Source organism: Eutrigla gurnardus, assembly GCF_963514095.1.
Source record: "Eutrigla gurnardus genome assembly, chromosome: 2".
Lineage (NCBI taxonomy): Eukaryota > Metazoa > Chordata > Actinopteri > Perciformes > Triglidae > Eutrigla > Eutrigla gurnardus.
Window position 1 is genome coordinate 942,026 of NC_139916.1, and position 24,489 is coordinate 966,514.

General features: G+C 48.0%; 1 protein-coding gene across 1 annotated transcript in view; it reads right to left on the reverse strand.

Annotated features, from left to right (window-relative positions):
- rnf123 (ring finger protein 123) overlaps nucleotides 1-24,489 on the reverse strand; it is a 69,632-nt gene that overhangs the window by 36,277 nt on the left and 8,866 nt on the right. The window contains exons 11-28 of the mRNA XM_084031248.1: nucleotides 24,313-24,427; nucleotides 22,584-22,688; nucleotides 22,177-22,302; nucleotides 20,891-20,983; nucleotides 20,486-20,554; nucleotides 19,865-19,987; nucleotides 18,615-18,714; nucleotides 18,137-18,198; nucleotides 17,975-18,046; nucleotides 17,316-17,427; nucleotides 15,660-15,761; nucleotides 11,019-11,119; nucleotides 10,134-10,326; nucleotides 7,188-7,333; nucleotides 3,627-3,710; nucleotides 1,974-2,081; nucleotides 1,707-1,884; nucleotides 994-1,068 (exon numbers count right to left, since the gene is read on the reverse strand). Of these exons, the coding sequence (XP_083887374.1) occupies nucleotides 994-1,068; nucleotides 1,707-1,884; nucleotides 1,974-2,081; nucleotides 3,627-3,710; nucleotides 7,188-7,333; nucleotides 10,134-10,326; nucleotides 11,019-11,119; nucleotides 15,660-15,761; nucleotides 17,316-17,427; nucleotides 17,975-18,046; nucleotides 18,137-18,198; nucleotides 18,615-18,714; nucleotides 19,865-19,987; nucleotides 20,486-20,554; nucleotides 20,891-20,983; nucleotides 22,177-22,302; nucleotides 22,584-22,688; nucleotides 24,313-24,427 (1,964 nt within the window). The remainder of the gene's footprint in view (nucleotides 1-993; nucleotides 1,069-1,706; nucleotides 1,885-1,973; nucleotides 2,082-3,626; nucleotides 3,711-7,187; nucleotides 7,334-10,133; nucleotides 10,327-11,018; nucleotides 11,120-15,659; nucleotides 15,762-17,315; nucleotides 17,428-17,974; nucleotides 18,047-18,136; nucleotides 18,199-18,614; nucleotides 18,715-19,864; nucleotides 19,988-20,485; nucleotides 20,555-20,890; nucleotides 20,984-22,176; nucleotides 22,303-22,583; nucleotides 22,689-24,312; nucleotides 24,428-24,489) is intronic.

The following is a 24,489-nucleotide window of genomic DNA, read 5'->3' on the forward strand; positions in this document are numbered from 1 at the left end:
ACTACATCAATTTTACAATCAGAAACCAGTGTGACAATGTCAACTGTACAACCAGAAACCATTGGAACTACGTCATCTTTACAAACCAGTGGAACAACGGCAACTTAACAACCAGAAACCAGCAGAGTAACGTCAACTTTACAAAGAATCAAGTCTTTTTCGGCCTAGAAAACTGCAGCAAATAGAGATGATATTTAGGGCTTCCGATTTTAGGGGCTTAGTCATTTTTATTTAATCACAACACGTTCTTGTCACACGTTTAGCATTTGTATGCAAAGCACCAACCCTCGGCATTATGGGAAGAGCAGCGCCGTCTAGGACATTCATCCAGCAGACCGTCTGAAACTCAGAGTAAGTTGACATTTTGTCGTTTTCAGACGTTGCTGTTCAGAGGAGCCACGGATGTGAGGAGGGAACATAAATGTTTAAGGTTATCTGAACAAGAGTCTGAAAATCAACAGCTGAGAAAAACAGCTCCGGTCTGTGTGAAGGGAGTTTAATCCTCCCGACGGTTCATCTGTAATCTGAGCAGTAATGGAATCAAACACATCTCCCACGCTGAGTCTTCACACCTCACAATCACTGACCTCCGTTTGTGGAGGTGACAGCATCACAATATTTGATCTTATTTCTTACATACATACTCGATGAAACCTGCTGATTCAAAAATACCTTCTCCTCAAACAATGCTTCAAGTTCAGCAGCAGGAAACTTTACTTTCGTTTGAGTCAGTTTTTTGCACCAAAGTTAAAGATGCTTCGTTGTTGATGGGCGGAAACGCTACTTCAGTGGAAGGGAAACTCGAAGGGGGTCCTGGACCTGGACCCGAGACCGCCATCAAATTTCATTAGGCAGCACTTTATTAGATGAACTGTGGTTGATTTAGTAGTCTGAAGATTATAACCCTTGACGACTCGGGGGGTAATTTATGACACATTTATGTGAAGTAAATATCTTTATGACAGTGTGTGTGCGTGTGTGTGTGTGTATTACCTGTTCCTACTATACGAGGATCTGCAAAGTGCTTGGCGAGGATAGCAGCGAGCTGCGTCAGGGTTTCTTCGTATCCTGAGGGGATAAAACAGGAAGTGATGTCGTTGAGCTGACAGAATGTGTTAAAGTCCACCTGGCTTCTGCTTCAGTTCACACTGAAGGGCTGAACCAGCAGCCGGCTGCTTGTTGACACCCAGGTGATGAAGACGCAGCGCAAGAGTGTGAAGGCGAGCGTTTCCCCCACAGACCCACGTCGATAAATCAATGTGTGCTCCAAGCGGTTAATACCCCCCCCCCCCCCCCCCACCCACACACACACACACACACACTCAGCTGCAGAGATGAAAAAAGTCCCTACTAATGGATTCTGTCACTTCTATTTTTCTATTCTATTCTGGCAACTCACTTTTCAAAACTGACAAACCACCACGACCCAATTAACAATAACAACTATTAATCAGGAGAAGATTGAATTTTGTGTGTTTAAACTTTCCGAAGGTTTTTACTGTCGTATCATGTTGGACGTGTTTTATACGCGTTATTAAAAACGCACATGTGAAATACTTCCATCAGCCCAATAAATCACGTGTATGCTAGCCGTTCAGTGTAATAATTAGGCTACAAGTATCTACCATACAAACTCATAGGCTCCCCCATGTGGCACAACGGTGAACTGCAGACAATGTGAACTAAACGACTGAGTGAGGTTTTACCCGGTAGCTCCTCCATGCTGTTTGCAGGGCTGAAGTAGTTCTTGAGGGCGCTGTACGCGTTCATGGCCACACTGAGGTAGAACTCCGGAGCGAAGGCAAACAGCGAGCCGGTGTTGTCGGCGTGTTCAATGGTCCGAATGCAAACGCAGAGCAGCCAGTAAACGTCCAGCATCTTCTCCTGGAGGGACAGACAGAGAGACAGTGGCTATTATTCTTCTTTATTCAGATCCACGTTAGGTGGAGGATTAGGTGGAGGATCTGGATCACCTTGGAGTAGATGGTGGCGTTGATCCAGGCCAGTCTCCTGCAGAGGTGGTTCAGCTTCTCCGCAAACACCTTCTGGCTTTTCTGGAGCTCGTCCAGGATGTCTGGTCTCTGCAGGACAGTAAACCCTGTCATCATATCGCCATGGTGATCAATGAGTCACCGCTACACACTGGATCCGTCACTGGATCTGTAACTGGATCCGCCACTGGATCTGTCACTGGATCTGTCACTGGATGCGTTACTGGATCTGTTACTGGATCTGTTACTGGATCCGTCACTGGATCTGTAACTGGATCTGCCACTGGATGTGTTACTGGATCCGTCACCTGATGTGTTACTGGATCTGTTACTGGATCTGTTACTGGATCCGTCACTGGATCTGTCACTGGATCTGTCACTGGATGCGTTACTGGATCTGTTACTGGATCCGTCACTGGATCTGTCACTGGATCTGTCACTGGATGCGTTACTGGATCCGTCACTGGATCTGTCACTGGATGCGTTACTGGATCTGTTACTGGATCCGTCACTGGATCTGTAACAGGATCCGCCACTGGATGTACTACTGGATCCGTCACCTGATGTGTTACTGGATCTGTTACTGGATCTGTTACTGGATCCGTCACTGGATCCGTCACTGGATCTGTCACTGGATCTGTCACTGGATGCGTTACAGGATCCGTCACTGGATCTGTCACTGGATCCGTCACTGGATCTGTTACTGGATCCGTCACTGGATCTGTAACAGGATCCGCCACTGGATGTGTTACTGGATCCGTCACCTGATGTGTTACTGGATGCGTTACAGGATCTGTCACTGGATCTGTTACTGGATCCGTCACTGGATCTGTAACTGGAACCGCCACTGGATGTGTTACTGGATCCGTCACTGGATGTGTTACTGGATCTGTTACTGGATCCGTCATTGGATCTGTTACTGGATCCGTTACTGGATCCGTTACTGGATCTGTTACTGGATCCGTTACTGGATCCGTTACTAGATCAGTCACTGGATCCGTCACTGAATCTGTTACTGGATCCGTCACTGGATCTGAGGACGGCGGTGGAAGTTGAGCTATAAGCTCAGGATCATGCACAAATCCATTTATTATAGTTCTCAAAGCACCCAGGAATCAGACTCTTTTCTGTGTTGGTAAACGCTTCTCTCCATGATACAGTCAAACTGTTTAATCTGTCAGATTGCTGCTTTAAACCAAAGCAAAAGTTAATTGCAACTATTCCAAATGGAATAATGACTAAAGTGTGGCTTGGTTGCTCACTTTCAGCACTACTTTGTTTCCAGTCAGACAGATGAGTGTAGAACTTTGACACTCGTGTCCTGCGTGACGCTAATGAGACGAGGCTGACAGGTGTGGTGGCTGGAGCGCAGCCAATTATCTGCAGCTCAGCACCAACTGGCCCACACAAACACCAACAAACCGCCAGAGACCAGCATGAAATATTCATAAAGACTCAAAAAAGACAAGAGCAAGATCAACAAACACACATTTTATATATATATATATATATACACATACACACACACTCACATAGACACAGACGCACACACATACACAAGTGAAACTGCTAGTGATGCATTCACCCCAAATACTGAAAATGATCATATATGATGAGTAAATGTGAGGAACTCACTCTTGCTGGGCATCGTGCGATCTTCTCCTCGGTGTCCTTCAGGGCGACGGCGTATTCATGGACATCATCTGAAACCACGACCATCTGGAGGAAGACAGGAAACCAACTTAACCGTGTTCAGTATTCAGCTCCCCAAGGGAGGGCTGGGAGGCCACAGGAAACCAGTGGGACAACGTCAACTTTACAACCAGAGACCAGTGTATTAACGTCAACTTTACAACCCGAAACCAGCAGAGAAATGCCAACTTTACAACCAGAAACCAGCGCAGAAACGTCAACCGTACAACGTCAACTTTATAACCAGAAATCAGCAGAGAAATATCAACTTTATAACCAGAAAACAGCATAGAACCATCAACTTTACAACCAGAAACCAGCTGAGAACCATAACATTTACAACCAGAAACCAGCAGAGAAACATCAACTTTACAATGTCAACTAAATAACCAGAAAACAGCAGAGAAACACCAACTTGACAACCAGAAACCAGCAGAGACCCGCCAACTTTAGAACCAGAAACCAGCGGAGAAACATCAAGTTTACAACGTCAACATTACGTCAACTTTACAACCAGAAACCAGTGGAGTAATGTCAACTTTACAACCAGAAACCAGTGGAGTAATGGCAACTTTACAACCAGAAACCAGCAGAGAGATACATCAACTTTACAACGTCAACATCACAACGTCAACTTTATAACCGGAAACCAGCTGAGTAATGTCAACTTTACAACCAGAAACCAGCAGAGAAACGTCACCTTTACAACTTAAACTATACAATGTCAACTTTAAAACCAGAAACCAGCAGAGAAAGGTCAACTTTACAACCAGAAACCAGCAGAGAAATATCAACTTTATAACCAGAAACCAGCAGAGAAACATCAACTTTACAAAGAATCAAGTCTTTTTCGGCCTACAAAACTGAATCCCACACACAGACTTCTCTACTCAAACAGAATATATATAAAATCTCCACACTGAGCTGAAAACATCCTTTTGCTGGCTTTGGATCCACATATTGTATGATGTAAGACAGCTCATCACAACAGCCTGCTGAGACGACGACCAATCAAAATGATAAAAGCATGAATCACCTTTATTCAAAACCGCGAACAGCACATTTCCAAGCAGCGATGGAGCCGAATCACCACATGGAGCTATAAAGGATGTTACCATTCGGCACTGATGGGTTGTATGTTCAAATTAGAAAACAAGATGTGACAATAACAGAGAGGCGAAGAGGTCGGAGCAATCTCTGATTGGACGGCGGAGCAGAAACTGTCACTTGGAGATGAGAAGGAAAACACAATCACGAACAGCAGGCAGGAGGAAACGCGTAATCAGTAACAGTCAGAGGGAAAATGTTTAGATTAATTCTTCATAATTTAAATGTTCACGAAGCAGAAAGAGTTTCACAAAAGACAGCAGACATGGGATGCATGCAGACATGTTATTCATGTGCACGGCTGCAGTTAGCAGGGGTCATGCAGAGGTCAAACCGTCTCCTGGGAGTTCTTCAGGCTTCAGCCATGATAACCATGATGGGAACCAGAGAGTCATCACAAGAGTCTGACTGTTTAAAGAGCTGCCTGTTCTCAGACTAAAACAGCAATCCACAAACAGACGTCTTTAACCCGCCGACGTCTGCAGGACACATGATAGCAAATCAAACCTTTTTAGTCCAATAAAATCACATTTTTATCTGGGTTTCTTCAACATTAAGGTGAAATTAAAACTGTCGGATGAAATCTGAATCCTGTTCTCGGACATTTTGGTAGAAAAACAGTTTAACCCACGAGAACAAAATAAAGAATGAGAAATATTAGCTTTTTATATCTTCACACCTGGACTATTGTTACACCTTGTTTACCAGCTTTTCTTTTACTTATATATAATTATTAAAAGCCCCGAAACACGGTTTTGCTTGAGCCAGTTGAAGGCACAGCACACATGATCAGGATGGGGGCAGGAAAAAACCCAGTTACAGTCCGAGAAAAGCCTCTGATGATCTGGTTCAGGCTCTTTAATGGTTAAAGCGATGGTTCGGAGTAAAATGCACCCTAGGTCATTTCCTGATAGCTTCTATCCTCGGCTGCTAACGCTACCGTAGTGTAGCTGTCACTTGAAAAAGTTTCGCTGAATTTTTGTTATAAATGCTTGTATTATCAGGTCAACAAGTGTTGACAAGTGTTGACCTGAGAATACAAGCATTTATAAAAATTCAGCGAAACTTTTTCATACTCTCGCGTGAAACTCGCGTGACGGCATCGGCTGGGTAAACACGGAAGTGGCGTCGATGCAGCGCTAGCGTTAGCAGCTGAGGATAGAAGCTATCAGGCAAGTGTTCTTTTAAATAAACTCTATATACAGAGATGGTACATATACACTATGTACCATCGCGCCAGTACTAAGCCATTCGGCTGATCGCCCTATCTTGACCAATGCCGACCATCGCTAAAAATGCTTCCGAGGGGGTATTTGGCTGGATGTCATGGTGGAAATGACCTAGGGTGCATTTTACTCCGAACCATCACTTTAAGTCAACTTGCGATGGATCTTTTTATTTAGTTAGTCTGCTGACAACATCTCAGCTTTTAAACCTGGGCTGAAAACACATTACAACTGACTCACTAAAGTGTTCCTAATCGTGTTGCTGGTTTGTGTTTGTAGATCTGATGTTCTTTTTAGACGTGGAGGTTTCTAAGCTCTCTCTGCACTGGAAACACCTAAAATAAAACATCATTATCTCTGGCAGGGTTTCCCTCGTCACCTTGATTTCTCTACATGTGTGCACGTAGCCATCCTTGACTCAGCTTAGTGCACATACTGGAGGATCTGTGGAGGGTACTAAGAACGGCTTCATGTCTGTCCACAAACATGGAATGGTTGTGATAAACACGAAGGACGAGACAGTGGTGGCACTCAGCTGCAGATCAATCATCTTTAGACAGTTTGCAGTGAAAGTGACAGTCGAGATGAATCTGAAGCGGCTGATGTGGCTCAAGGTTTTTCACCAGGAGGAAATGGACTGCATCTACTCTCCCCGATACCGTCTTCACGTCAACCGCCAACCAATACTATTGATCTGTGATTAATATCAATAACCAGATGAAAAGGATGCTGAAATAACTCCATCATGATAATGATCAGTAAAAAGTGTTGAGTCATGCTTTGTTAGGTCTGTCTGCAGACCACAAGATAACTACTTTTAAAGTGCTTGTTTTCTGAATGGAGTCTGGTCGATTAGTGTATGCTAACGCTAGCGCTAATGCTAATCGTTAGCATGCTGACTCCTGTTACAGTGACAACATGCAGTTTAAAGTGGTTTCTGTTTACATGCAAGGTGGATGTGTGTATGCTAGCGATGAGCATTATCATGAGCGATTAGCATCAGCGACTCAAAGGCTAATTGAAAGGATAACAGCTGCTCTTCACCAACACTGACTTCTGATCAGCGTTGCCAGTTTCCGGCCAGGAAACCCGTACAACCATCACATTGATAACAGAAAGCACATTATAAACATACAAAGCACATTATAAACATACAAAGCTTCATATCTACCTTTCCCAGCTGCTGGTGGACACTCAGGTTGTACATCATCACGATGCCGTCAACAATCTCCAGCAGGGACTTGTCTGTGATTGGCTGGCTCAGCTCCTCCAGCGGTCGCCCCAGCAACAGGCCATCGTTACCATGGCTTCCCTCGACTTCAGGTTGAGGAGACACAACAAAGTTGAGAAGAGTCGAGAGGATTGTTTCATACTCAGCTGCTCTCACGATCAATCAAATAATCACACGGGCCAGTCCAGGAAACCCACAGTTAACCAATTAAACTTCATTTAGATTGTTGTCAGGATACCAAATCAATAAAACAAGTAAGGATGGGTACATTATATTATTAGTATTTAATACTAATGCTTCTATAAGTCCTACAAACGAAAAAACATGAGTCTAATCCCCACCTCTCCCATGTTTGATTCCAAATTACAATATTCATTTATTTTGTTTTTAATTTATTGTACATTATTTTGATATTTTATTATTATTATTATTATTATTATTATTGTTGTTGTTATTATTTCTTTTTTTGGTTATTTTATCATCATCACTAATATTCCCTGTTTTATTTATTATTATTATAATTATTTATTTTTTAACACCTTATACCTTCTGATTTGTATGTGTATATATATTATTATTATTTTTTTGTTGGATAATTTATCATCATTATTACACCCTTTTTAATTTTGACTATTATTTTTTTTAAACACTATCTTATGCCTATTGATGTGTATGTAGATATACACGGGAGAATGCTTAAGTAAGCATTATCATTTAATCACTGCTATTATTTACTTAGCAGTGTTTCCCCTACCATTGTACAGGCCTGGCGGGGCCGCCAGTCCAAGGAGACCTGCCGCCAGGCCAGAAAAAAAAATCAATACGCCAAAAATAAGCCACCTATCAATTCATTCATAAATCAATAATCATTAGGAGCGCCTCCGCGCAGCACAGTAGACTTGCTCCGCAAGACGCGCGGCCGCAACAATCCTCGCCGCGCGCTCCCGCTACGTTCTTCTTCGTGTACTTTACACGCTTGATGTTGTTCTGATGCCGTTCCGCCTCGTTAAACCACCACGATGTCGCTTTATACTTTGAAAACACGGAAAGTTGACACTGTATTTTGATAAGCTGTTGCACTCTTCAGACTCGTGGTGTGAGCGGAACCGGACCGGTACCGGAACCGGACCGGTACCGGATGCGGACCGGTGCATTTATAAGAAAAATGCTGCTGTGTTTCTCCGTCCAAAATCCGCTTTCCTCGCGCTGCCTGCTCGCACAGATCCGCTCGTGCGCACATTCGAGCGTTGTCGAGAAATATATGCAGAGACGGCGCTCCTTCAAAACAACATGTACAACCTGCTAACGGGCCAAAGCCCGTTTGGGCTGGAGCAGTGTGAATGCAAAGCAGTGCCGAGGCACGCTACTGATCGCACCCTTAGGCAGCCTATGTTAATAAAATAAGGATTGTTTTTGATAAGCTGTGGAACTCTGAGTTAACCTATTTCTACCTGAATTTCTATGAACTACCAGGCTGTTGAGTAAACCTATAACTTATATTTTACTTGATAAAATAGGACAATATATGCACTCATATATCGTTTTAGTGTTTTACAGTATCTGTAGCTATTAATGTGATGCTCATCATTTTCCAGACATATTTTTCCGGCCCCTAATTTTGGATCATTTCCATCAACCGGCACCTTAATAAGTCACTCTCTCCTTGAATCCTTGAAAACCTTGAATACACTCGTGTTGAACAAAAATGTTGAATGCAAATATAATAATTGCAGAATTGCAGACTGCTTGCTGTGCCACCTGACTTAATCCAACTGCACCAATACACCATCCCACGCGTCTCGTCTGTTTAGGGTTTTTTCGGTGGGAACCACCGGGCCTGAAAAAAATTCTAGGGGAAACACTGCTTAGTTATCATTAAAGTCCCAGTCGGTAACATGTTTTTGATCATATTCACTGAAGCCGACATTATGCTCCGATAGAACAACTTAAATCATCCGGTTCTAGAAAAAAAAGCACGCCTCTACGTGCACGTAGAGCCTGTTGTTTGTTTTACAAAGATCGACAGCGCCCGGATCATCCTGTCCAATCAGCACGCAGGGCTGTGTTCGTCCACACACAGAGCCCCTCTTCCCTCGGGTCGTTCCACTATCACAGGGGGGAGGTGGAGGGAAGTAGCAACAAGCTTCCAATTCCTCGTTAAAAACCCAAACGAGGAGGTCCAAAACAACCAAGGAAAAGAAAACACCGGTGGAAAAGAAGGAAAAAAAGAAAGATGGCGACGGTGCCCGTGATAAAACCAGAGTCAACATCGGACCCGCGTTTCAAAGGTGGCGTGATCTAAGGGATTTCAAAGGGCACGGAGTCGAGGGGGAGGAGCTCGGTGGTCGTGGGGGAAGAGCTTGGTGGTCGAGGGGAAGGAGCTCGGTGGTAGTGGGGGAGGAGCTTGTGGTCATGGGGGAGGAGGTCGGTGGTAGTGGGGGAGGAGCTCGTGGTCATGGGGGAGGAGGTCGGTGGTAGTGGGGGAGGAGCTCGTGGTCATGGGGGAGGAGGTCGGTGGTAGTGGGGGAGGAGCTTGTGGTTGTGGGGGAGGAGCTCGGTGGTCGTGGGGGAGGAGCGTGAGAGTTGGAAACATTCAAAATCTGACAGAGTGCCCTCGATCCGCCTGACTTGCCAGACTTACTTATCACATAGTTTTACATATGAAGTTGGGTGTTTACTGTTTACTGTGGCTCTGGAGGAGAAAACAACCCTGATGATGTAATAGTGACATCATCAGGCCTCATAAATCCACCTCGATGCATTATGGGAAATGTAGGATCCAGTGACCAGGACTATGGATTAAATCAGGATGACCTGACCTCTGCTGTCTCAACACTACATCAGCGTACTGCCCCTTTAATCAGTGTGATGCGTTCAATGACTCACTGTCCTCCTCGGTCCGCTGCTCCACGGCGAGGGTGCGAACCTTCACTTTCTCCGGCGTGCTGAGGGGTCGTCTGGGGGTCATGAGGCTGACGGCCGCCGTGCTCAGGAAGCGGTTTGCTCGACCCAGAGTCGGGGAACTCAACCAGCTGGGCCTCGCTAGAGCTCCGCCCATCGCCGCTGCCCCGAACGGCCGCTGTCGTCACACACACACGCACACACGCACACACACACACACACACACACGATTACACGAGTGAGCAATCAATGACTTCCATCAACAGATATTTACCAGTTAGATTCCACATATCTGACTAAAAACTACAATACATTTTCTTGAACTACAAACTCTGAATGATCTGAATTATTATTATGAACTATTATAAAACTAAATATTATTTTCATGAATGCGTGAGGTTTATTGTTATTGGTGGTGGAGACGGTTACTTAAGAAACTGTGGAAACACTAAGAGACAAAAGAAAACTACAAATATGTGTCTGGAGTCGCTTTGTGTCGTTTTGTGGTGATTTTTGTGTATTTGTTGTCGTTGTGTGTTTCCTTCTGGTCATTAATGTGATGGGAATTTTTCATTTAGTAGTTCATTATAGTATAATAAGTAGTTTAAATAGTCCTGACTTATAATATTCCAGTGTCATGAGGTAACCTGTATTCTGCACTTATGTCATGTCATGTGTTACATGAGTTGTAAAATGCATCTTGTGAGTCAATATGGATCTATGGACACTGATGAGTGGTTCCAACACCACATTCTGGACAAAGTTCTCCGTCTACACAAACAACGGAGCGCTGGTTCTGTCCATGAGCCAGCAGCGTCGTTTATCCTCATGTTAACACGCGGACTGATGTTTGATTGAAATGATTTAAACCTGAGCCGCTCCGCTCTCCTCGTCCTCGTCCAGGTCGTCCATGGACGTGGCCTGGATCTCTGCAGGGTCGATGATGATGTTGGCTTTACTGGCCAGGTCGTCTGGAAAGGAACGAGAGACAAGGAGACCTTCAGGCAGGCAGGCAGACAGGCAGGCAGGCAGACAGGCAGACAGACAGTTAAACTGTCTCTGTTAAAGTGTTACTGACGGCCATCACTGAAACATTAAAAACAGGATGATTCTCTGCTGCAGCGTGGTCGTTCTATGCTTTTCTAGAAGTGGACGTATGCACGTTGCTTCCTGATGGAAGTTATTAAAATTCATCCCCAGAGGAATATGAATAACATTTCATCACGTTTCAGGACCAGGTTAGCATCCTTGGAGCTACAATGCTAATGGAAGCTGCCTGGTGCCTCGCTCATGTACATTATGCAGATGGTAAAAGACCCCCCACCCACTTTGCATTCAAGAGGAGAGGAGAGGAGAGGAGAGGAGAGGAGAGGAGAGGAGAGGAGAGGAGGAGGAGCAGCCAGCGGGGGATGAACACGCCGTGATTTACAGACGTGATTGGAGCTGTGAATCAGGTCTGATTACAGGTGGAGAGATGCTGGATGCACACACTGATGAGGAGGAGAGGAGGAGGAGGAGGAGGTGTGAGGGGAGGAGGAGAGGAGGAGGAGAACGAGAGGAGGGGGAGGAGGAGGATGAGAGGAGGGGGAAAGGAGAGGAGGAGGAGGAGGAGAGGAGGGGGAGGAGAGGAGGAGGAGGAGGAGAGGAGGAGGACGAGAGGAGGGGGAAAGGAGAGGAGGAGGAGGAGGAGAGGAGGAGAATGAGAGGAGGAGGAGGAGGATGAGAGGAGGGGGAAAGGAGAGGAGGAGGAGGAGGAGAGGGAGGAGAACGAGAGGAGGAGGAGGAGGAGGAGGACGAGAGGAGGGGGAAAGGAGAGGAGGAGGAGGAGGAGGAGAGGAGGAGAGGAGGAGGAGGAGAGGAGGAGGAGGAGGAGGGGATGAGAGAGGAGGAGGAGGAGGAGGAGGGGATGAGAGGAGGAGGAGGAGGAGAGGAGGAGGATGAGAGGAGGGGGAAAGGAGAGGAGGAGGAGGAGGAGAGGAGGGGGAGGAGAGGAGGAGGAGGAGGAGAGGAGGAGGACGAGAGGAGGGGGAAAGGAGAGGAGGAGGAGAGGAGGAGAATGAGAGGAGGAGGAGGAGGATGAGAGGAGGGGGAAAGGAGAGGAGGAGGAGGAGAGGGAGGAGAACGAGAGGAGGAGGAGGACGAGAGGATGGGGAAAGGAGAGGAGGAGGAGGAGGAGGAGAGGGAGGAGGAGAGGGGAGAGGAGGAGAGGGAGGAGGAGGAGGAGGAGGAGGAGGAGGAGGAGGAGAGGGGGAGTAGGAGGGGATGAGAGGAGGAGAGGAGGAGGAGGAGGAGAGGAGGGGATGAGAGGAGGAGAGGAGGAAGGAGATGAGGAGGAAGAGGAGGAGGAGGGGATGGGAGGAGGAGAGGAGGAGGAGGAGAGGAGGGGATGAGAGGAGGAGAGGAGGGAAGGAGAGGAGGAGGAAGAGGAGGAGGAGAGGAGGGGGAGGAGAGGAGGAGGAAGAGGAGGAGGAGGGGATGAGAGGAGGAGGAGGAGGAGGAGGAGGGGATGAGAGGAGGAGGAGGAGGAAGAGGAGGGGATGAGAGGAGGAGAGGAGGAGGGGGGGATGTGAGGAGGAGAAGAGGAGGAGGAGGGGATGAGAGGAGGAGAGGAGGAGGAGGAAGAGGAGGAGGAGGGGGAGGAGGAGAGGAGAAGAGGAGGGGGAGGAGGAGGGGATGAGAGGAGGAGGAGGAGAGGAGGGAAGGAGAGGAGGAGGAAGAGGAGGAGGAGAGGAGGGGGGATGAGAGGAGGAGAGGAGGGGGAGGAGAGGAGGAGGAAGAGGAGGAGGAGGGGAGGAGAGGAGGAGGAAGAGGAGGAGATGAGAGGAGGAGGGGATGAGAGGAGGAGGAGGAGGAAGAGGAGGAGGAGGGGAGGAGAGGAGGTGAGAGGAGGAGAGGAGGAGGAGGAGGGGATGAGAGGAGGAGGAGGAAGAGGAGGGGATGAGAGGAGGAGAGGAGGAGGAGGGGATGAGAGGAGGAGAGGAGGAGGAGGAGAGGAGGAGGAGGGAATGAGAGGAGGAAGAGGAGGAGGAGGAGAGGAGGAGGAAGAGGAGGAGGAGGGGATGAGTGGAGGAGGAGGAGGGGATGAGGGAGGTGGAGGAAGAGGAGGAGGAGGGGAGGAGAGGAGGAGAGGAGAGGAGGAGGAGGAAGAGGAGGGGATGAGAGGAGGAGGAGAGGTGGGGAGAGGATGAGAGGAGGAGGAGGAAGAGGAGGTGGAGGGAATGTGAGGTGGAAGAGGAGGAGGAGGAGAGGAGGAGGAAGAGGAGGAGGAGGGGATGAGAGGAGGAGGAGGAGGAAGAGGAGGAGGAGGGGAGGAGAGGAGGAGAGGAGAGGAGGAGAGTAGGAGGAGGAGGAGGGGATGAGAGGAGGAGGAGGAAGAGGAGGGGATGAGAGGAGGAGGAGGTGGAGGAGGGGATGAGAGGAGGTGTGGAGGAGGAGTGGAGGGGTGAGAGGTGAGAGGAGGAGGAGGAAGGGAGGAGGAGGGGATGAGAGGAGGAAGAGGAGGAGGAGGAGAGGAGGAGGAAGAGGAGGGGATGAGAGGAGGAGGAGGAGGGGATGAGAGGAGGAGGAGGAGGAGGAAGAGGAGGAGGAGGGGAGGAGAGGAGAGGAGGAGGAGGAGGGGATGAGAGGAGGAGGAGGAAGAGGTGGGATGAGAGGAGGTGGGAGGAGGAGGGGATGAGAGGTGGAGAGGAGGAGGAGAGGAGGATGAGGAGGAGAGGAGGAGGAGGGGTGAGAGGAGGAGAGGAGGAGAGGAGGAGGAGGAGGGGATGAGAGGAGGAGGAGGAAGAGGAGGAGGAGGGGATGAGAGGAGGAAGAGGAGGGGTGGGGATGAGAGGAGGAGGGGGGATGAGAGGAGGAAGAGGAGGAGAGGAGGAGGAAGAGGAGGAGGAGGGGATGAGAGGAGGAAGAGGAGGAGGAGGGGATGAGAGGAGGAAGAGGAGGAGAGGAGGAGGAGGAGGGGATGAGAGGAGGAGGAGGAAGAGGAGGAGGAGGGGATGAGAGGAGGAAGAGGAGGGGATGAGAGGAGGAGGAGGAGGAGGATTGGAAAAGGAGTGGATGTGCTGCTGTTCTGCAGGGTGAACACAGAGAACGGCGTTGGATCCTCCAGTGACTTGATGCTGTAACGTCATGAAAACAGAATGTTGGTGCTGAGCCGAGTCCTTTTCCAGAAACAACGCCGTCTTTATTCACAGGAAGTGAAGAAAGGGTCCTCTGTTCCAGTCTGTTCCAGTAGATCCCTTAAATCTGTTCTAACTACAACTAGGAGAAGGGAAGGGATCACAAGGGACGTGAATACTACTACTATTGTAGTAGGATAGTGGCGAGCGATCGACGTACTGCAGTCGGGGTGAGAGAGAAATCCGACCGGCACCCGCTGCATTTACACCCATAATGTTTCATCATTCGTGGCCGTAATAAACACTATTACTGCTTGGTACATGTTGTGGAAGTCCCGGACACACCGGGAAACTAAACGGCGTCCTGCTGAGTTCATAGCGGAGGGAATGTTCCCATTCATTGTCTATGTAAGAAGCCGTGTAATGCCGTCGCGGAGCGGCGAGTTTCCAGAGACGGCTCCGCCCGCAAACTCTCGGAAATCTTTCAAACTGAGCGTTGTCGGTCTAAAATAAAGACAGATTCAGCAACTGCATCGCTTATTTCTCCCCTAAAATGTTTTCAGAAACACATTTCACTGAACTATTTTCGTAAAATAAGAGGGAGGTGGGAGGCTGGGAGGGGAGAACGATACGAGGAGGAGGAGCACAGAGGGGCCTGATGTGAGACGGGTTGAAGGAAGCAAGACAGATGTTTCTGTGACGCTCTTCCACACTCAGACGACTGACTTGGGAAGGAGTGATGGAGCGAGGAGGAGCGAGGAGGAGCAGCAGCAGCAGCTCTCCCTCTCAGGGAGAAAGGGCCCGTCCTGCAGCTCCTCTCCGACACTGAAGGAGCGGCGTGTCGTCGCTCGTCTGCTGGAGGAATATCAATCCCTCACCAGCCTCCCACCACAGACTCAGCAGCACCGCGCCAGCAGCAGCAGGGAGGAGGAGCAGTGAGGAGGAGCAGTGAGGGGCAGCACCACAGACTCAGCAGCACTGCGGCCTGGAGGACTTTATTTCTCTGACTGTAATATTTACACGGCGGTGACCTGATGAGCCATGAAGTAATCCCATTACAAACACACCAGTCATGTTAAATCCCTTCAGCTGCAGTGTGTTTGGGTTTGATGCATTCAGAGAGGGAAACGATGCACGTTCATGTTTTTAAGAATTAAATTCAACTTTGCTATCTCTCGGTGTATAAACCTGCTTTTATTTTGTTCTAGCGCCCTCCAGTGGAGACACCAGGCAGCCACATGAACCGGTTTGAGTCAGGACCTTCAGTTTTGGATCAACAGCTCATAAGGATAAGTCAAAATAATAATCTGTAGTTCTTTTTGATCATGTTAACTGAACATCTCTGCAGCGGGCAGCTAAATATCAGTACTGAGACGTGAACCTGGAGCGTACCAACCTTTGAGGGTTTTCTTCAGGTGGGACAGGAGCCCCCCGAGTCTCTGCAGGTCGAAGTAGTCCACCTTCCCGTTGTAGAAGAGCTGGGGGGGGACGTAGGCCTCTGGGAACAGCAGAGGGAGAGGAAATGAGCAGGAGGCCCAGAGGAGGAGATAACAGCTGACGGGGGAGCAGCGACGCCGAGCTCATCACAAACAACCTTCATCAGAATTCACGAGCAAAAGAAAACTTAAAGCTTCATGGCTTAGTTTCATTAACGATAACGCGGATGTTTCCTTTAATAAACCACTGAATATACATCCGGTTTAATGACTCTCTCCTCCCTGAGACGAAATCTCAAACAGAACAGACCGGACCAAACAGAACAGACCGGACCAAACAGAACAGACGGACCGGACCAAACAGAACAGACCGGACCAAACAGAACAGACCGGACCAAACAGAACAGACCAGATCAGACAGAACAGACCGGACCAAACAGAACAGACCGGACCAAACAGAACAGACCAGATCAGACAGAACAGACTGGACCAAACAGAACAGACCGGACCAAACAGAACAGACCAGATCAGACAGAACAGACTGGACCAAACAGAACAGACCGGACCAAACAGAACAGACCAGATCAGACAGAACAGACCGGACCAAACAGAACAGACCGGACCAAACAGAACAGACCGGACCAAACAGAACAGACCAGATCAGACAGAACAGACTGGACCAAACAGAACAGACCGGACCAAACAGAACAGACCGGACCAAACAGAACAGACCGGACCAAACAGAACAGACAGACCGGACCAAACAGAACAGACTGGACCAAACAGAACAGACCGGACCAAACAGAACAGACTGGATCAAACAGAACAGACCGGACCAAACAGAACAGAACAGATCAGACAGAACAGACCGGATCAAACAGAACAGACTGGATCAAACAGAACAGACTGGACCGGACCAAACAGAACAGACTGGACCAAACAGAACAGACCGGACCAAACAGAACAGACTGGATCAAACAGAACAGACTGGACCAAACAGAACAGACTGGATCAAACAGAACAGACTGGACCAAACAGAACAGACCGGACCAAACAGAACAGACTGGACCAAACAGAACAGACGGACCGGACCAAATAGAACAGACAGACCGGACCAAACAGAACAGACCGGATCAAACAGAACAGACATACCGGACCAAACAGAACAGACAGACCGGACCAAACAGAACAGACCGGATCAAACAGAACAGACTGGATCAAACAGAACAGACATACCGGACCAAACAGAACAGACAGACCGGACCAAACAGAACAGACCGGATCAAACAGAACAGACTGGATCAAACAGAACAGACATACCGGACCAAACAGAACAGACCGGACCAAACAGAACAGACTGGATCAAACAGAACAGACTGGATCAAACAGAACAGACCAGATCAAACAGAACAGACAGACTTGATCAAACAGAACAGACTGGATCAAACAGAACAGACAGACCGGATCAAACAGAACAGACTGGATCAAACAGAACAGACAGACCGGATCAAACAGAACAGACTGGACCAAACAGAACAGACAGACTTGATCAAACAGAACAGACAGACCGGATCAAACAGAACAGACTGGACCAAACAGAACAGACGTCTCCGTACCTTCGCTGCTGAGACTCTTCCGGCTGCCGTCGTCCCAGCTGGAGCGCACGGCCGTGATGAGGCGGTGCAGGAAACACACCATGTATTCAGGAGGGCAGAGGGCTGTAGGATGCTGCCACACACACACACACACACACACACACACACACACACACACACACACACACACACACACACACACACACACACACACTCTCACACACACACACACACACACACACACACACACACACACACACGTTTAATGTAAAGATATAAAAATGAAGCTCAGGTGTGAAAGAGACGTCTCCTCCCCGACCATCACACCGACTCTTTGCCAGCTGAAACTAACGATCACTTCATTACCAATAAAACTGATTATTTCCAGCTGTTATCTCACATTATGTAGATATGATGTTTACGTCCAGATACACAGCCAAATAAATAAAATAAGAACACATCAAGCAAAGGGACAGTGTTGGGATTATGATACTGCATACTAGCAGGACATTATATAATTCTAAAGCTACTGTAGATACGTTGAGGTACCCGTCAATCAAAAGGAGAATGAGCCTTTAGAGCCAATGGCAGGATGTTTAGGTGAAGATCAGATAAAAGCTGCATCCAGACACACATCAGGCTGCACATAACTGGTAGGGTTAACAGGAACGTCTCCTTACCCCTCGGTTGCTGGCGTTCTCCTGGAGAAACTTCCTGAACTTGTTGAGGAAGATGTAGCGAGAGGCTTCTCCCTGAAACACACACACGGAGGGAAACGTCGTGTCCAGGAGATGTTATCGTTGGGTTGTTAAAGGTTCAAATAAAGGATCAACAGGGCATACCGTAGTCTTGTCTTTGTTATTGAGCAGCAACTTCAGGATCTGAACCTGCAACTCTTCCACCACTGAGAGGAGAACAGAGGACAGTTCAGTACTAATACCGCAGTACAAAGACACAATATGTACACCGGAGAGGTAGTCACTAAAGGAGGAGACACTAAAGATGAACTTGAACTCAGACATCGTGCTGTAAATCAGATCCAACGTAACTAAACTCTACAACTAGCTGGTAGATGGACCGTCCTAACGACTGCCTGCTAGATTACCAACGATAATATACAATAATATAAGCATGCCTTGTTCAGGGTCGGCCTGGCATTAGTAATGTGTGTAGTAACAGCTGTATTAAAAATACATGGGGATCTGATAAAGGTGATAAAGACATCGGCCCCAGAGATCTTCATCCATCTACTACAGCCGATATAAACCATGACTCAGCAGTAACAAAGAAACGGAGATAACCAGCTAAAAACTAAGTGACCTTCAATCCTCTTCTTGAGTCTCTGGCAGCCTCTCTCGTACGCTCTCCGTCTCAGGCGCTCGTCTGAACTTTCATCTCGGGGTTCACGCTCATCTTTCCCCTGAGAAGAATAAACACCAGTCAGCAGGGATCCATGATCACAGTCGGCCTCATCCAGACAAACCATCAGCAGAATAAAACAAAGTTTCTACTGCAAGTTGCTGAAACAGAGACGAGGCTTTCAGGCGTGAAGACAAAAGATGTTTTTTAGGCATAGATGCCTTTATTAGCAGTGGACAGATATAGGAGAGAGAGGGGGTGTGACATGCACACAAAGGGGGGAACCGCAAGATTGCTGGTTCGATCCCCGGCTCCTCCTAGCTGAGTGCCTGGTGTCCCTGAGCAAGACACCTCACCCCAATTGCTCCTGCCGAGCTGGCTGTCGCCCTGCGTGGTTGACTCCGCCGTCAGTGTGTGAATGTGTGAGTGAATCGGTGAGTGACAGTCATTCCTGTAAAGCGCTTTGGAGAAAAGCGTTATATAAATGAGGCCATTTACCATTTTACATGCAGGAAAGGACGTCCGGCCGGGATTCAAACCGGGGTCTGCTGCGTATGTACGTTCGTACATGGCATGCGCTCTAACCACTCCGCCAACTACGCGCCCTCTTTAATTTCTCTTTAACCCCAGAAAAGGTGAGTAATCTCACAAATGAAGCTCTGTAATCTCATCATCTCATCTTCTGCACCTTATCCGGTGTCGGGTCGCAGGGCAGCAGCTTTAACAGGGACCCCAAACTTCCTTTTCCCGGGCCACATCAGCCAACTCTGACTGGGGGATCCCGAGGCTTTCCCAGGCCCAGGCTTTCCCAGTGTGGAGATATAATCTCTCCACCGAGTCCTGGGTCTTCCCCGTGGCCTCCTCCCAGATGGTCCTGCCTGAAACACCTCCTAGGGAGGTACCCAGGGGGCATCTTTACCAGATACCCGAACCACCTCAGCTGTCTCCTTTCAACACAAAGGCTATGGATTCCCCTATTGGAGCCCCATGCAGGACTCCATTCAGGGTCTCCAAGAAGGCCAAATACTCCCAACTGCTGTTTGAGTCATTGAAATGAACAAATTGTTTCTAATAACAGAAACTGTTGCTTCTGACTAAATCAAATCATAGTTTTTTATATTTGGTTTTTGACCAGCCTGAGTCATTCCTCCAGCTCGTACAGCCGATAGAGACGCTGGTGTCCAGCTGGGCCTGAACTCAGGGAGTTTTACCTCCTTGTCGAAGTGCGTGGGCCACCAGGTGGTCGGGATGAGCTCCTCTAGCCCCGCCTCCTTCACTCTCAGGGGCGTCTTGATGTAGAAAAACACCACCGAGCGCAGGACGTCGAACGTGGACTTGTGTTAAGGAGAACGACGTCTCATTAAGCAGAAAGAAGAAGAGGTATTCTTCATCAAGTCTTCCTTCAGTGTTTATACCATCTCAGCGTATTCTGAGTACATTTCTATGTTTATTTGACCTCAGAAAGTATTCCATGATGTCATGGCTTCAAACTTTAAGAATTTGCCTTCAACCAACCTAAAACAGCTCAATACCATTCTCCTTCTCGGTCTCTAGGGAGACAATACGCAGCCTATAAAATGTTGAATAACATTATATATTCTAAAGAGAGACATGTGCAGTGATAAAAGCTGTGCATTAAAGGGAAAGTTCAGATAGCTCAGAGGTACTTGGAGTCTTAGATGGAGTCTGGAGGAACAGGTAGCGTATTTTAGACAAAAAGGAAGAAAATCGATATCAGTGTTCTCTACATTTAGAATATTTGAACCTCTTTGCTGATGAACGGTCTGTACTGTCCCTTTAAGAGGCGTCAGCGACACAGAAGGATATAAGACGTTGTTGAGCAGGTACTTCCTGGACTTCTCGTGGTGCAGGACGGCCGTGGTCAAACGCAGGTAGTGGATCTGAAACACAGGAACCAGGTCTGCGTTAGACCGAGACCCAACAGCAACACTTTACTGCTGTCAGGAGGAATTCAAAGAAAACTACCAGTCAGAGGGATTTGAGATATATTCTCCCAAACTGCATATTTGATATATTTACTTTATCTAATCAAATAAATCTAAACCTGCAGGTAATATTTCATGACTGCAGGTTTATGTATCAATCTGTATCATAAAGGTTCTGTTTCAAAGAGCAAAGTAAAAGAGTGGCTTCTATTTGAGGTCAACACTTAATCTGGGGGGGTCCCAACAGGACTAGGACCAGGTCCAGGTCCAGAGGGAGGGTCCGGGTCCTACCTGGAAGCCCAGGTCTGGGATGATGGGGGAGAAGCGGTAGGCCCTTAGCAGGGACATCATCAGCTGCTTCAGACACTCGTTCACTTCATAGTCCTGCAGAAAGAGAGACAGATAGACAGACAGGCAGGCAGGCAGGCAGGCAGACAGACAGACAGGAAGACAGGCAGAAAGAGAGACAGATAGACAGACAGGCAGACAGGCAGGCAGACAGACAGACAGACAGACAGACAGACAGACAGATAGACAGACAGGCAGACAGGCAGGCAGGCAGACAGACAGACAGACAGACAGACAGACAGATAGACAGACAGGCAGACAGGCAGGCAGGCAGACAGACAGACAGGAAGACAGGCAGACAGACAGACAGACAGACAGGAATGCAGACAGACAGACAGACAGACAGACAGGAAGACAGGCAGGCAGACAGACAGACAGACAGGAAGACAGGCAGACAGACAGACAGGAAGACAGGCAGGCAGGCAGGCAGACAGATAGACAGGAATGCAGACAGACAGACAGACAGACAGACAGGAAGACAGGCAGGCAGACAGACAGACAGACAGACAGGAATGCAGAGAGACAGACAGACAGACAGACAGGCAGGCAGGCAGACAGACAGACAGACAGACAGACAGACAGACAGACAGGCAGGCAGACAGACAGACAGACAGACAGACAGACAGACAGACAGGCAGACAGACAGACAGACAGGAAGACAGGCAGACAGACAGGAATGCAGACAGACAGACAGACAGACAGACAGACAGACAGACAGACAGACAGGCAGACAGACAGGAATGCAGACAGACAGACAGACAGGAATGCAGACAGACAGACAGACAGACAGACAGGAAGACAGGCAGGCAGACAGACAGACAGACAGACAGGAATGCAGACAGACAGACAGACAGACAGACAGACAGACAGACAGACAGGAAGACAGGCAGACAGACAGGCAGGCAGGCAGGCAGGCAGACAGACAGACAGACAGACAGGAAGACAGGAATGCAGACAGACAGACAGACAGACAGACAGGAAGACAGGCAGGCAGACAGACAGACAGACAGACAGACACACAGACAGACAGGCAGGCAGACAGGCAGACAGACAGACGCTCTAGAATTACTGACATGTGGTGTGAATTACTGAGTCACTGTTAGATCACCAGTTTAATTACATAAATAGGGCACTGTGACCTTTGACCTTTGTCAGAGGAGAGTCAGGGTGCACAGTAGGCTACCCGAGGGTGAGTGGACCCTTAGTAGACCTGGTTTTGGTGCTTTTACCTCCATCAGCAGCCAGAAGAGATCCATGAGCTGCTGTATGAGCTGGTGTTCATCTACTGAACCTCCACCCTCCAGGATCCCCAACAGGAAGTTCATCAGCACGTCCTCCACCAGGTACACCTTACACTGTAAAAAACACAGGACACTCTCATTACCTTACACTGTAAAAACACACAACACTCATTACTTTACACTGTAAAAACACACAACACTCATTACTCTACACTGCAAATCAATCAGTAGAAAAGGGGTCTATTGAGTTCGGGGAATTCTGCACAAATTAAAGATAAAAATCAAACATTTAAAAGTAAACTGATCCGCGAGGAAATGCACATGAAACATGGAACCATCATAAAACACCGTCAGAAGATTGAGCACCCAAACATGAGAACAACAGGAAACATCACCATGAGAGGAGCGAAGTGGTTGAAGATATGAGCCAGAGTCACCAGGACTGTCGGGTCTCCATGAAGCCTCCAGAGTGCACAGTCCTTCTCCACCAACCGCTCCTCCTGCCACCGACACAAACACATCAGGTTTCACTGGGTGCCCACAAAAACACAAAACAGGTTCCTACCTGAGTAAACACTTCCTGTTCCTACCTGTATCAGCACTTCCTGTTCCTACCTGTATCAGCACTTCCTGTTCCTACCTGTATCAGCACTTCCTGTTCCTACCTGTATCAGCACTTCCTGTTCCTACCTGTATCAGCACTTCCTGTTCCTACCTGTATCAACAGGCGCGTTTCGAATCAAGCATGCGCATGCATTTGCCTCGCAAAACAAGGCATTCTGGGAAAAAAAACGTCACAAATGCTGGTGATAACTTCCCTTTGCGACATGTCACATGACTTTAAAAACTCGCGGTATCTCCAGGTACCTCCCTCCGCATGCTTTTCTCTGCAGATTATCTGAAATAAGTGCGGACATAAGACACTCCCCTCAACGTTGCCCTAGTTGGTTAGAATTATCACGTGGTATTTCCCACGTGAGAAAATTCCTCAGCCTCCGTCAACAACGGGACTTCGAATGCCTCGGCTCGAGTTCGTCAGCGACGAAGAAAGCCAGCGTCACTGGGCAGGCCATATTCTTTGTGCAAAGTCCGTGAAGTTTCCCCTGGCGCGATAGTTTTTGTTATGTATACAATTATTAATAAAGTTTAAATTAAAAAAAAAAAAAAAAAAAGCCCGTGAAGTGCACCTGTGTCCGACTTGACGTGGTGAGAACTTGGCGTGTTTATGACGAGTTCCGGCGGATCCTCTCAAGTCTCGTGCATGCATAGACGCAAATGCATGCGATCCGAAACGCAGCCTATACTTCCTGTTCCTACCTGTATCAACACTTCCTGTTCCTACCTGTATCAACACTTCCTGTTCCTACCTGTATCAACACTTCCTGTTCCTACCTGTATCAACACTTCCTGTTCCTACCTGTATCAACACTTCCTGTTCCTACCTGTATCAACACTTCCTGTTCCTACCTGTATCAACGGGCGCGTTTGGGATTGCATGCATTTGCTCCTATGCATGCACGAGACTTGAGAGGATCCGCCGGAACTCGTCATAAACACGCCAAGTTCTCACCACGTCAAGTCGGACACAGGTGCACTTCACAGGCTTTTTTTTTTTTTTTTTTAATTTAAACTTTATTAATAATTGTATACATAACAAAAACTATCGCGCCAGGGGAAACTTCACGGACTTTGCACAAAGAATATGGCCTGCCCAGTGGCGCTGGCTTTCTTCGTCGCTGACGAACTCGAGCCGAGGCATTCGAAGTCCCGTTGTTGACGGAGGCTGAGGAATCTTCTCACGTGGGAAATACCACGTGATAATTCTAACCAACTAGGGCAACGTTGAGGGGAGTGTCTTATGTCCGCACTTATTTCAGACCATCTGCAGAGAAAAGCATGCGAAGGGAGGTACCCTGGAGATACCGCGAGTTTTTAAAGTCATGTGACATGTCGCAAAGGGAAGTTATCACCAGCATTTGTGACGTTTTTTTCCCAGAATGCCTTGTTTTGCGAGGCAAATGCATGCGCATGCTTGATTCCAAACAAGCCTTGTATCAACACTTCCTGTTCCTACCTGTATCAACACTTCCTGTTCCTACCTGTATCAACACTTCCTGTTCCTACCTGTGCGTCGATGCTCGTTGAGAGGACATTCTTGATGTAGCCCAGTAGTTTGTGGGCCTTTGCCAGGTCTGAGGTTGGGGGGTTCTGGAGGGGCAGGTACCCGTCCACAGGATACGTGGTCACACTTGGGTTAAAGACCAACACTCAACAGGTGAAAATAAAATCAAGCACTTACCT